At 43.8% G+C, this 13,178-nt stretch overlaps 1 protein-coding gene across 5 annotated transcripts in view; it reads left to right on the forward strand.

Moving 5' to 3' along the window:
• The window catches only part of Dgk (diacyl glycerol kinase 1), a 115,904-nt gene that overhangs the window by 100,223 nt on the left and 2,503 nt on the right, over positions 1-13,178 (forward strand). For 4 of the 5 annotated variants that reach the window (XM_076322730.1, XM_076322732.1, XM_076322733.1 and 1 more), the window contains 11 exons: positions 5,339-5,461; positions 6,259-6,308; positions 8,552-8,626; positions 8,896-9,133; positions 10,081-10,286; positions 10,592-10,765; positions 11,147-11,438; positions 11,576-11,700; positions 11,789-12,076; positions 12,516-12,717; positions 12,813-12,994. In XM_076322730.1, the coding sequence (XP_076178845.1) occupies positions 5,339-5,461; positions 6,259-6,308; positions 8,552-8,626; positions 8,896-9,133; positions 10,081-10,286; positions 10,592-10,765; positions 11,147-11,438; positions 11,576-11,700; positions 11,789-12,076; positions 12,516-12,717; positions 12,813-12,994 (1,955 nt within the window). The remainder of the gene's footprint in view (positions 1-5,338; positions 5,462-6,258; positions 6,309-8,551; positions 8,627-8,895; positions 9,134-10,080; positions 10,287-10,591; positions 10,766-11,146; positions 11,439-11,575; positions 11,701-11,788; positions 12,077-12,515; positions 12,718-12,812; positions 12,995-13,178) is intronic. The other variant, XM_076322731.1, reaches the window with a different exon arrangement.

Below are 13,178 nucleotides of genomic sequence, written 5' to 3' on the forward strand. Positions count from 1 at the left end.
ACCATTTTCCGTGTACCTCGCAACCCCCCAATTCAACGATAGAAATTTTTCCACGTCGTGAGAGTTATCATTGAAATTGAACCATTGAACGAAATTTCACTTACACAGATTTATAAGTGTACGTAGTAATTAATTCCTACGTGAAAAATCTCGAGAACGAATCACAACCATTTTCCGTGTACCTCGCAACCCCACGTTTCATCGATAGAAATTTGTCCACGTCGTGGGAGTTATCATCAAAATTTAATTAACACAAATTTGCAAGTGTACGTAATCGTTAATTCGTAACGGAGGAAAATTCTCGATTAGTTTCCCGTCGTTTTCCCGCGTCGATCGTTCGATTGTCCCGCCTTCGCGATGAGTCTGCGTATTCGTTCGATCCCCAAAATAACGCGAGGAACCAGTATCATCCGATATAAATAACGCCACGCTTCGAGAGCGCACCACGACCCCTCTGGCTCAAAGCTCTCGCGATACACTTCCTCAGTGTCTCCCGAGTCACGCGTGAAGCAACAAGTGCCAACCTTCGCGTTTCCCGTGCAGTAATCATCGATCCGCGATTGATCAACAATCGACGCCGATCGAGTACACGGCGCACCGGGTTCGGATCTATCGTTACTTCCAGGTTCTCGAGTTCTTCAACGAGCTTCCCCTCGATCGTAGTAGCTTTCGATATCTCGCCAAATGGTGTTGAAGAATGGACGACCGCGTTTACCGAACGTGTCGGGTGTACTCCTGAAAGAAGGTGAGTGGAGAATTGAAAATTTCTCGAGATCTCCGAGATAGATCGTATCCTCGACGGAACGATGGGAACGCAAACAAGCGAGAACGAAAAACTTGGGAGAGGTATTAACCCTTTCGAGCCCTCGAAATTTCAAAACGATTCTCGATCGGATGTTTCCCAATGGTCGATCTCGTCCGGAACGATTCCTAATAAATACCGAATTAACGTTGAAATGTACCGTGAAATGAACTTGGTGGGTACGCGTCGATACAAAGGGTCGAGAAACGTGAGAGTTTTTCAATTGTTCCTTTATTTATATACGAGTACCCGTACAAACGAGACAGGGGTTTATTAATAGAAATTTTCGTTAACTAGTGTCTTGTCTCTTACGATATTTATAACGCGAAACGAAACGTCAGCGATTTTCACTTTGACGCCAAAACTCTTGCGTCAGATGCATTTGTCGCGGTGGACTTTAACTTAGCGAATACGTGTTGAGGATTATATATATATATGTACATATATACATATGTATAAACGTGTGTGCGTTTTTTTCTTTCTTCTTTTAACGCACAAATCCCGAAAGTCTGGCAAACGCCGGCTCATTGCCCCGAGAATTAATCGCCGTGAGAAACAATGCACGCGGAAGCCCGAGATGATTCTATTCATACGCGAAATGAAATCTCGTCGGGAATAACGTTCGAATAAGTTGCCCTCCGCGTGCCCCCGCCCCCTGACGTCCGTTATTCATTACGCGTGATCGTCGTGGTGGAGCAATCAATCGTTGCCATCCGGTGAGCATCGATGGTTTCAATTAAATTAATTGTTTGCCGTCGTTGCTTTATGTCGTCGCGAAATGAATCGCGACCACCGCGACTTCGAAGGAAATTATCGATGGTTTTCGAATTTTTTTCGAGAAGACTCCCTTAAAGAAAAAAAAAAAAAGAAAAGAAACCTTCCACGACCGTGACATTTATATCTTTGACGAAATATTTGTCTCCGTTTCGAGCGATTCGAGAGTAAACGATTTTCATCGATTTCTATATCGATTGCATTCTCTTCTCGTCGAATGTAAACAATTCGTTGACGAAAACCTCTGATAAAACTAAATGCCCGCAAAACGTATTTGATGAGCGACATTCACCTCGCTACGTATTGCGAGCAATTTATTGTATTCGTGCATCTTTCACGGATGTCATCCCTACGATTGATACAATTATTCATACTTTGTCACGCGAGTGAATCTCTCACGAATAATTCTCCATTGTTTCTCACCATTGTACTTCCACGATATATTTTTGTCAGTTTCGATTCATTTCTCGGTCAGAATCTACCCGTTAATATTATACTTTCTTCGATTTTATTTGCATATTTCGAAAAGGAACTGTTCGCTCAAGGGTCACCTTCGCGACAATTTCGTCTTTAACGAAGAGAACGCGAACAAAAGAAGTCCGCACAATGGAGTACCTATTCTACTCGTTGTAACGAGTGAAATACTTTCTTTAATTTTATTTGTATATTTCGCAAAGAGAAAGAAAAAAAGAACTATACGTTTAAGGGTCACTTTCGCCACAATTTCATCCCGACGAGGAAAATTGATTATCTTTATTGAAATCGCGAACAAAAGGAGACGACACAATGGTTTGGAAGAGAACACTGTTCATATGTTCGCGGGAATGAACTTTACGGTCGGTCCGTGCGTCGTCGCGAAATAAATCGCGACATCGCCATCACGAGAATCACGGACGCGGTTAAAATGGACGCCAAAGAGTGATATTATAGCCGGTGAATTTGTTTTAACGTTGTTGCACGCACCGAATATAAATCGTCTCTCCTTCCACGATTGATCAGCCGGGTTTATTTCCCTCGTGACCGGTGGGGCCAGGTCTCTTCTTCTTCTCTTCCTCGGGCACACCTCGACGAACGTTAACACTCATCGAGAGACTCGTAGAACCAATAGAGAAAAGAATACAAAAAAATTTTCGGCACACTCTCTGTTGGGATCCCTGTAAAGCTCCGTTGAGTCTCCCTGACTTGTGACGCGAATAAAAAAAAAAACAAAAGAAATACACAAACGTGAGATAATGATTTAAAAATATTGTAATTTCAAAATGATATCGGATGTGCAGTGCTGAAGTATTGACGCAGTACTCGATGCAAGTGTTTACAACTGTTACGAAACTTGTCTCGAAGAAAACATAACGTTCGTTCGTTATCTGACCTAGTGTATCGCGCGATAGAGGCAATAACGTAAATAGAGCGATGCACGGAACAATAACAAAAATATAGCATTCAATGAACGAGGAGTGTGCGTAGAAATTAGCGTAACCTGCGCCCAGCACCGATTAAATTTTCTACGAGCGGTTGACGTATTTATCGCGCGAACGACGATGAAAAGGTTGCGTTACCGTTGCACCGAAATTAGGTTTATTTGGAGCGAGTCCGAGATACTATAGAGAGTACGCGCGCGTTGCAAAGATGCACGGAGTTCAAACGCGATGCCGCGATCCGACGTGCACGTGTTCTGTCAAACGTTAACTCGATCAATTTTCCATTACACGGTGGATTTGCGTCGGAAAATTTCGTCCCGTCGAATTTCGTTCCGACAATCGTTCGCTTTTAGGGAGAAAATGAATTTACAAGGTGATTTTAACATTGGCGCGTTCCTCGGGTCTTTTTCGACCCGTTGCTTGTCGTTTCACTGCAATTAAAGCTAACAGGATGACGCGAACAACTTACGTTTCCTTGGCAGTATGATTCATTTCCTCGCGATTGGTCACGATAGTTCGATGATCTTCGAGACACGCTCGTTCGAATCGTGATTCACGTTCTGCGAATTAGGTGGAAGAACAACGTAAATGTGTCGATAGTAGATAGGTTGCGGAAGGGGACGACCCGATAGAATTACTGGCAAAATACACGTCACTACAGGTGGTTTCCCGTGCAAACTTCGAGGTACCGGCGTGCAATGACTGATACGATGAGAGGATATTCTATCGGTGCTCGAGAATCTAGATATTTCGACGATAGCACGAATAATAAGAATACCGAAAGAGGAGAGCTAGAATTGAGAATTGTGGTTAAAAGTCGTCCCCTCGACGGGGAGAGAAACTTTCGAACAGAATGCAACACAGAATGGAAATAAAATTTTAATTTCAATTTATACACAGAGGACTGCCACGCTAATCTGAACCCTGGGTCTTCGATTCGCGAAGATAAAAGATCCAAGTCTCAGAGAATAACCGACCCGATTTAAAGTAGCGTTTTCGAAACAAATGATGAAAAAGTATCCGATCTACGGAGAAATTTTTCACCATAGAAATCTCGGACTCGTTCCCGCAGAGAATCGTTGAAATCATTAGGGAACTAAGAAGGTCTCGATCGAAGGTTTTTCAACACGCTTCCGAGTGTGATAAAGCGATATCGACTGTCGGAGGGAACACGGTATCTTTGTAAGAGGCTCGTGACGTTCAATGTCGTCTGGCCGGGTATCGCTTACAGCGTCGCTCGAAATTACGTACACATCAAACATCTGCTTACAAATATCGTTCTAAGAATACTCGTCATAGGCCGTCTATCGGGCCGGCGTGCACGTGCAACGGTTGATCGTTATAATTAGAGCGGCCGCTTGCACGCACGCATCGATACTTGGCTCCTAAATCCTTAAGCGAAGCAACAGGTTCTTCGCGGAGGCTCTTGGATACAACCTGACGGAAACCACTTCGTTGCGGTCTAAAAATAATGCACCGTCGGACTTTCCATTTCGTATTCCGCGGCGTGAAAGCGTCGAAACTTTTCTCCGAGAAACGTAACCGGGAATTTAGAACCGATTCCCGGGTTAACGCGATAACATTTTCAATCACCGAGGAAATATTCGAAGAAACGAGTCCTCGTGGTTCGTACGAACTGTTCGCGTCGTATTTAAACCTGGTGAAAAAGTCGGATTCGCGAACCCGATGGACGAGTCGAAAGTGCGTACAGACGTTTAAGAAATCGTGCAGAATTAAATTGAAGTAAATGTTTCGCGTTCGAATTCGATCCCGCGTGTGATTTTAAGGCCTCGCGCGAACAATTGGAACGCATTGAAATGAAAATACAGGGACACGTGATCGTAACGACATCTTCGAGACGAATCGGAACGTAGAATTCGAAGAACGCAGGTGCGATTGTTCTCGAACCGATATGTTTCCTACCCGACGTCTTTATACGTTTGTTTTCGACGCGTATTTTGTTAAAACAAACGTACGATGGCACTCGTGTGATTTATCCCGTCACATTAGGAATATTGGCGATATTCTTAGCCGGTTCTGACATCAAACGTAAAAATACGTCCGTGTGTTTCTTTTTTTCTTCTTTTCTTTTTTTTTTTTTTTTTCCTCGCCGCTTTATTTCGCGAGCCGAACAAGCTCGTGACATTTCGAGACACTTGCATCGTTCGCAACTTTCCAGTTAAATGTCAACTATCGTTGTCCCGAGGAGATTAAATCGTGACCGGTGTACGCTATTATTCCCTAGTGTTTTTATCGATCGGGCTTTGAAATTGTTTTTATCCGCGCGCCGTGGTGGGTAGCCTGCTCCCGTGCACTTGTTTACGTGTTATTTTTCGATTTACAGAGATGAGACATCTTGTCAGAAAGCAGAGCACGATAGACGTTCACTCGGTTAAAGTCAGCCTCAAGGATATCGTGTGTTATCTTTCTCTTCTGGAGGCTGGCAGGCCCGAGGATAAACTCGAATGTAAGTAATCCTTTCGTTCGAAGATAGAGACCAATTACACCCCGTGGAATGTACATTGGACAGTTCGCTTAATTGCACGAATAAAGTAAATTACAAAACCGAGACTGATACCCTTGCAAAAAGATAAGAGATTCATCCCAAAGTTCCATTCTTTGTTTCCACCCTGTTAAAAGAAACGATTTACTTTCCTGCGTATAATTTCTCTCCGTAAAAACATTCTTCAAATACGTATCCACGCATTGTACAATACGTAAAGAAGTATCGTTTCTTTTCTTCTCTTGTAGATGAACAAATAATTACCCACTTTACAGAAGACGTTGACGATTGGTAGAATTACCGATCAATTGGCAAAACTTTTTGTTCTTCCTCTCTAATTCCTCACGAGTTTCATCGAGGAAACCTTGATGTTAAATCAACGTTTAATTTGTCAACGATACCTCGTTGAATAAATTAAATTCGGTTGCATTAAAATCGGTGCAATTTTAGTACCGTATCGTGTACACTTTCTTAGTCTCTCGGGAGCATCGTTGTGCGAATTCGTACTTTGGAGAGCATTTTTAACGCACTACGAAACGCATCGTATCGATTGAGAAATGAAATCGATACTCGTGTTATCAGAAGTATTCGAGTTTCTCGAAGTTTCAGGTTCGCGTGACCAACGTGAGAAATTTCCAACGCTCCTTTCAACCGAGCTACGCGCTCGTACACCGGCACTCGAGCACCGTTGCACATCTACTGCAACTTGTTGCACGCCAATTTCGACGTGCATTAATTCGTTTATCCCTTTTTGCTTCCAGTTATGTTTCGGCTGTACGATACGGATGGGAACGGAGTTCTTGATACCAACGTGAGTAAAACGACCGAATCGGGTTTGCATTTTCTACGCGCGATCGAACCTCGCCCATCGGGATCCTTCGTTTTTAATCGTTTCGACGATTTCCATTTGGGATAAGGGAAACGGGATCGAACCGGCGAGAGCCGAGAGAAATTAAAGCTAGGTGCACACATCCGTTTCACCGGAACTTCGGTTCGGTATAATAACCGTTAAGGATCTCTCAGACCGACGAGACGTATTCCTCAGCGGTATGTACAGGGTGTCTGGTAACCGGTAGTAATTCTCGGTTATTCTACGGGGGAAAGTGAATCGAACACGTGGAATGAAATCAGTTCGTTCGAGTTCCGATGCACGAGAAAAATAACGATCGAGATTCAACAGGTACGCGCGCAATTTAGTAGTCTGCGTGTCTGACCATTACCGGCCACTTCTACTTGCGTTAGTGTTCGTAAGCATCGACGATATTATTATTTGTTTCAACTGGTTCTATCTAGTTGGACGACGAGATCGACGAAGAATACGTAACGCTATAGAACGATCAATGTTCGAAAACATCGACGTGTTTACATTAACTTGTTAATCGGTATATTATAAAACTATATATCGTGATCAATATTTAGAAACATCGACACGTTTGTATCGACTCGATCGATACGTTACTGAACTACGTACCTACGTGTTCGATACTCGTGTTACGTGTCAGTTTAAAAATTCGAAAAACACGTAACACTATAGAACGATCAATGTTCGAAAACATCGACTTGTTTACGTTAACTTGTTAATCGATGTATTATAAAACTATACACAATGATCAATATTTAGAAACATCGACACGTTTATATTGACTCGATCGATACGTTACAGAACTATAGTCTACGTGTTAAATACTCGCGTTAATTGAAAAATTTGTCATACACGGAGACATTTTATCGTAATTCGGAACAAAGCTTGCGAACAGGTGACCCGATTTACGGTGTTAGAACGACCGGAGACTTTGAGAAATGGATGTGTGCATCGAGCCTAAACAGAATCGTGAGTTTCTCGGATCTTAACCGCGAAACAAAGAGTTAACGTCGATGAATAATCACGGTGCTCGTTATTGGACGTGAAACTTGGATCGGTGCTCTCGATAGGGGCCTTGATCTAAATTCTCTCACCTGAGAACTCGCGAACTGTCCTGTGGCACGCCCGCATCACTCGACTCGCACGGTATCGAGCGAATTTAAAAATAATTGTGTGTATCGAACGTGATCCCGATTAATTCGATTCCTCCGACACCGACCGGAACTCGCGTGTCGGTACAGCGAATCTAGTCTTCGAACAAAGTTCCAACGAAACTCCCCGACACGCTGTCGAAGCCAATTTTATTCGATCGCTGTATAAATAAACGTTATCCTATCGATCCGATTCTCTTTGTAATCCAAGCTGACGGATCGATCGTTTAGCTCCCCGAAAAATTTACCAAAAGCTCAAAATATGCTCCACACGATGGACGATCGTTAACGATCGAGTTCTCAGACGCGAAATATTATTAAACAATATAATCCACATTGGCGTAACAAACGGAGCGTCCTTAATTCGAAGTTTCTCGTTCCGATGAAACTTTAGACCGACAGGCTGCGTCGAAACTAATTTTGTTCGATCGTTGTGTAAATAAATTTCACCGTATCGATCCGATTTTCTACAAAATCCATATCGACGGATTGCTTATTTTCGCGAAATGTCCACCAGAATGCAAAATGCGCTTTGCACGATGAAAGATTAATAAATAACGATCGATTTCCGTGATGGAAAGTTTTCTGGATTGTATTATTTTGTTGATCGATGTGGCGTCGGCGGGTTGTTTATTGGAAAAATTTACCAAACGCGATAATCACGTACCGCGATACGGATTCTGTAACGACGGTGATTGAAATTATGAACATTGTACACGGGAAATTTGAGCAATTAACGTCGACCAACCTGGACGATGCAAAGTTGTTAATGGTAATCGGAAAGTTGAGCTTAATCGGACAAGTCTAATTAGTCGACCGAGTTGAATCTCGAAACTTGGGAATCTTAATTGCCTGAACGAGTTCCCGTGAAATATACAACGGTGTTTCGACGAAATTTCTCTTTTACCGAAATTTCCACGAGGGAGTTGAAAATCACAGGTGCGACGAGGTGTGTCCGCGTCGTAACGTGAAACATTATAGATCGATGCATCGTTATCTGCGCACAGGCTTGCATTTAATATCATTATCGCGTGTCTCTAGGAGATGGACTGCATTGTCAATCAGATGATGAATGTCGCCGAGTATCTCGGATGGGACGTCTCGGAATTGAAACCGGTGAGTCAGAATATCGATGGTGTGATTCTTGTTATCGATGTTACGATAACGGCCCGCCTATTTCCAACGGTAACGATTCTATCGCGACGTAAACAGACCAACATCACCGTGAATAATTTTTTTCAAACGCCAACCTTCCCGATAAAAAACGAAACGATCCTCGAGTCTACTCGCGACGCGTATCGAAACGAATCGTCCCAAGGAATTATGGAGAAAACTTTTCTTTGTATCGAGGATTATTCGTATAAATAAATCCTCGTTATTTATAGATACTGCAGGACATGATGGTGGAAATAGACTACGACGCCGATGGAACGGTATCGCTCGAGGAATGGAAAAGGGGTGGTCTGACGACGATTCCGTTGCTGGTTCTCTTGGGTCTGGACTCGTACGTGAAAGAGGAGGGGATCCATCTCTGGAGGCTAAAACACTTTAGCAAGCCCGCCTACTGCAATCTCTGTTTGAATATGCTGGTCGGCCTCGGCAAGAAAGGACTTTGTTGTGTTTGTAAGTACCCGGGGTCTTTGACGCGGCGGCCCCAACCGCGCCGTGTTTCGTTAGAAAATATTTTCATTGGGCTCGGTTTCGCCCGTTTTGCTTTCTCATTAGCGCCCCAAGGCGCGAGGAATGCGATCTCGTGCTTACCATTATTATTCGTCGTTCGACTTTCATCGAACGGAGATCGAGCGCCTCCGAGCGACTCTTTTAATTCGTGTTCGGGTACACTTTCGTGGTCGAGACCAAAGATTTTGGCCGTTCAAGGTCACCGACTGTCTACCTCCAAAGAAGGTACTTTTCTTTGAATCTACCACCGAATATTTTCATCGTCGAGGAATTCATTCAAAGTCACCGATCATCTACCTCGAAAGAAGGTACTTTTCTTTGAATCTACCACCGAATATTTTCATCGTCGAGGAATTCATTCAAAGTCACCGATCATCTACCTCGAAAGAAGGTACTTTTCTTTGAATCTACCACCGAATATTTTCATCGTCGAGGAATTCATTCAAAGTCACCGATCATCTACCTCGAAAGAAGGTACTTTTCTTTGAATCTACCACCGAATATTTTCATCGTCGAGACCAAAGATTTTAACCGCTCGAGGTCACTAGCTTTCTCGAAAAAAGTGAGCTTCACTTCCAGAAGAATATTTCGATACCCTCGGGTATCGAATCAGCTGTTGAAAATCTCTAACAACAGGCTATTCCCGTTAAGAGAGTTATACTCTACACCGATGGACTCCAGACTCCAGCAGCTAAAGTGTCCCGTGGGTAAACATCCTTACCGCTGTTGGTAGACTGGAGTCACCCGTAAACATTGACATCCAACACGATTCGCGATCGCGAAAGTGGCCTTGAACGATCAATTAATTTCACCGTATCTCGAGCGTAAAAGTGTCTCGCACACGCGGTGGTAGAAAAGTAACCGATACACCTTGGTTGGTTGTTGCACAGTTTGCAAGTACACGGTCCACGAGAGATGCGTTCAAAGAGCGGCAGCCTCTTGTATAACCACATACGTGAAAAGCAAGAAGACGTCGCAAACAATGGTGCACCACTGGGTCGAGGGCAATTGTCACGGAAAATGTTCCAAGTGTAGGAAGACTATCAAGAGTTACAACGGTATCACGGGTCTACACTGCAGATGGTGTCAACTGACTGTGAGAAATCTTTCGTTGGACAGTTTACTTTATTTTCTTCAATTTTTTACGAACGAATGCTTCTGAAATCGATTTCGGAATTTACGATCTTTCCTTCTCGTATCTCGAACGGGGCTCTCCATCGTGGCGATCGGGAGAGATTTGCGTTTAAAATTTCGTAAACTTTATGTAAAATTATTCGCCGTCGCGTTACGTAGCCTCGAAACAATTACCGATACGTACGATCCGTTGAATTGGAACCTGTTACGAATACCCCGCGAAGGTATTCACGGTGGTCGTGTACTCATGCAACGGTAAATTTGCAGTTGCACAACAGATGCGTCTCGCAAGTGAGAGCGGAATGCACACTCGGTGAGTACGCGGTCCATATCCTTCCACCTACGGCGATTTGTCCAGTCGTCCTGGACAGACAGAGATCGTTGTCACGGGACAGCAAAAGAGGCAGCAAACACGGCCAGGATTCGTCGTCGGTTAGCTCGGTAAGTGCGATCGAACGAATTGCACGACATCCTCGAACACTCGTAGCTTTGCGTACAAAATTACACAATTGAGGAATCGTTCGAGTACAAACAATATCCGTGTTTAGAACGAAAGACACTACCGTTACTGAATCGATCTTACGAGCACCTAAACCGAGCAGTTAAGTACTACTCGAAGCTTAAAATTAAAATTGTCCATCAGTCTGGATCGCATCGTAATAAATTTACGATGTATTTTGACAAAGGAACAGCGAAGAGAACCAAAGCTACTCGCGTTTCGCAAACTAGTTCCCCGAACGACGAAACGGATGCTTCGTTTTACGTAGTTTTCGACTACTTCGGAAAAAAATTCGTATTTAAGCAGCAACGTTCTGTCTTCAGACTGGGTTTCTAACGTCCGGTAATGCTTCCAACCAGCAGCCAGCGATGTCCTTCCAAATCACACCACCGCCGGGTATAGTGCCGCTTCTGGTGTTTATAAATCCAAAATCTGGGGGCAGACAGGGCGAACGAATGCTGAGGAAGTTTCAGTACATCTTGAACCCGCGACAGATTCATGACTTGGCCATGAGTGGACCCATGCAGGCTCTGCAGATGTTCAAGGACGTGGAGAACTTCAAGGTGATCTGTTGCGGCGGTGACGGTACCGTAGGCTGGGTTTTGGAGACTATGGGTACGATTTTTGATCTCGATCACTCGTACGCGACGAAGGGGATTGGTTATTCGGAGCCGAACCCCTCCGAGATGGATCATTTTCGTTCGTGATTCTTCGCGAAATTTTTCACAACTAATCGGTACCGTGAATTTCAGATCGTGTCCAGTTCGAGCACCAGCCCGCTGTAGGCGTTATACCATTGGGCACAGGCAACGACCTTGCAAGATGTCTTCGATGGGGTGGTGGTTACGAGGGCGAAGCTATTCACAAAGTCCTCAAGGTAAGTACTATAAACGAGGCAACCGAGATACATTCTCGACTGTGTTCGAGAGGAGATTCTAAGCAACATGGGGATGGATCGCTTGCAGAAAATCGAGAAAGCGACGTCCGTGATGATGGATCGTTGGCAGATCGAGGTGCTGGATCAGAAGGACGAGAAGAAACCGAATCAAGATTGTATACCGTATAATATCATCAACAATTATTTCTCGGTCGGGGTCGACGCTGCAATATGCGTGAAATTCCACATGGAGAGGGAGAAGAACCCCGAGAAGTTCAACAGTCGAATGAAAAACAAACTCTGGTACTTCGAATACGCGACCACGGAACAATTCGCTGCCAGCTGTAAAAATCTCCACGAAGATCTCGAGATCATTGTGCGTATACATACCCACTTCTTGCGTCATCGGGTACGGAGTGTGTGCGATAACCGGTGATACAAAGCGGTAATACGTTTATTCTGCGCGAAAATGTGAATCGAAATCGTTTATGTAGATATAACTTTTTTGCGAAATATTTTTACACTAGAATTTTTGTACGATATAATCTTTTCTGCGAACAATTCTTTTTACGTTGTACACCATGAATTAAAATTCGTGGCACAAATGCGGTCAGGAAGATTCTACAGGGAATTTTCAAAATTGACGTTCTCGAGGACAAAGACTCTTGTGAAAAAATTTCATTTGAAATTTACGATTCACTTCCTCGCGTGGAACTACCATATCGCCCTTTGCGACACCAGTTACCCGAGCCCTCTGTATATTTATTATTATATCGACGTGTTCGTTAAATGTTTCTTACTTTTTACTATTGTAGTGCGACGGAACTCCTTTGGATTTGGCTCACGGTCCTTCCCTTCAAGGAGTCGCCTTACTGAACATTCCTTTCACTCACGGGGGCTCGAATCTCTGGGGTGAACATCATTCGAGGCACCGTCTTGGCAAACGGAAAAAACGACCCGACAAAGAACTCAGCACCAGTAGCTTTAACTCGGTAGATCTCACAGCCGCGATACAAGGCATGTATTCGAGCAAAAGCAATTTTCATCGATTTTTATTCGATACCGATCGCTCCAATGGCGAACAACAAGCAATGTAACGGAACTGTTTGCAGATATCGGAGACAATCTCATAGAGGTGATCGGTTTGGAGAACTGCTTGCACATGGGTCAGGTGAAAACAGGACTTCGTCATTCCGGTAGGAGATTGGCTCAGTGCAGCAGCGTCACGATCACCACGAGAAAGCGTTTTCCGATGCAGATTGACGGTGAACCGTGGATGCAGGGTCCGTGCACCGTAAGTCGACCATTTACGAACATTACGCGTTGAATAACGAAATAATTTATCAACGATTTCCTTGAAATTCGAAAGTATATTAAATAAATACCAACGAATATGGAATCCGAAAGTTTCCTGAAGAGTGCCCGGTGACTGTAGGAAATTATTGGATCGTTATTGTGTATACCGTGAACAATTCCGC

Source organism: Ptiloglossa arizonensis, chromosome 10 (genome assembly GCF_051014685.1).
Source record: "Ptiloglossa arizonensis isolate GNS036 chromosome 10, iyPtiAriz1_principal, whole genome shotgun sequence".
In the NCBI taxonomy this organism is placed as follows: Eukaryota; Metazoa; Arthropoda; class Insecta; order Hymenoptera; family Colletidae; genus Ptiloglossa; species Ptiloglossa arizonensis.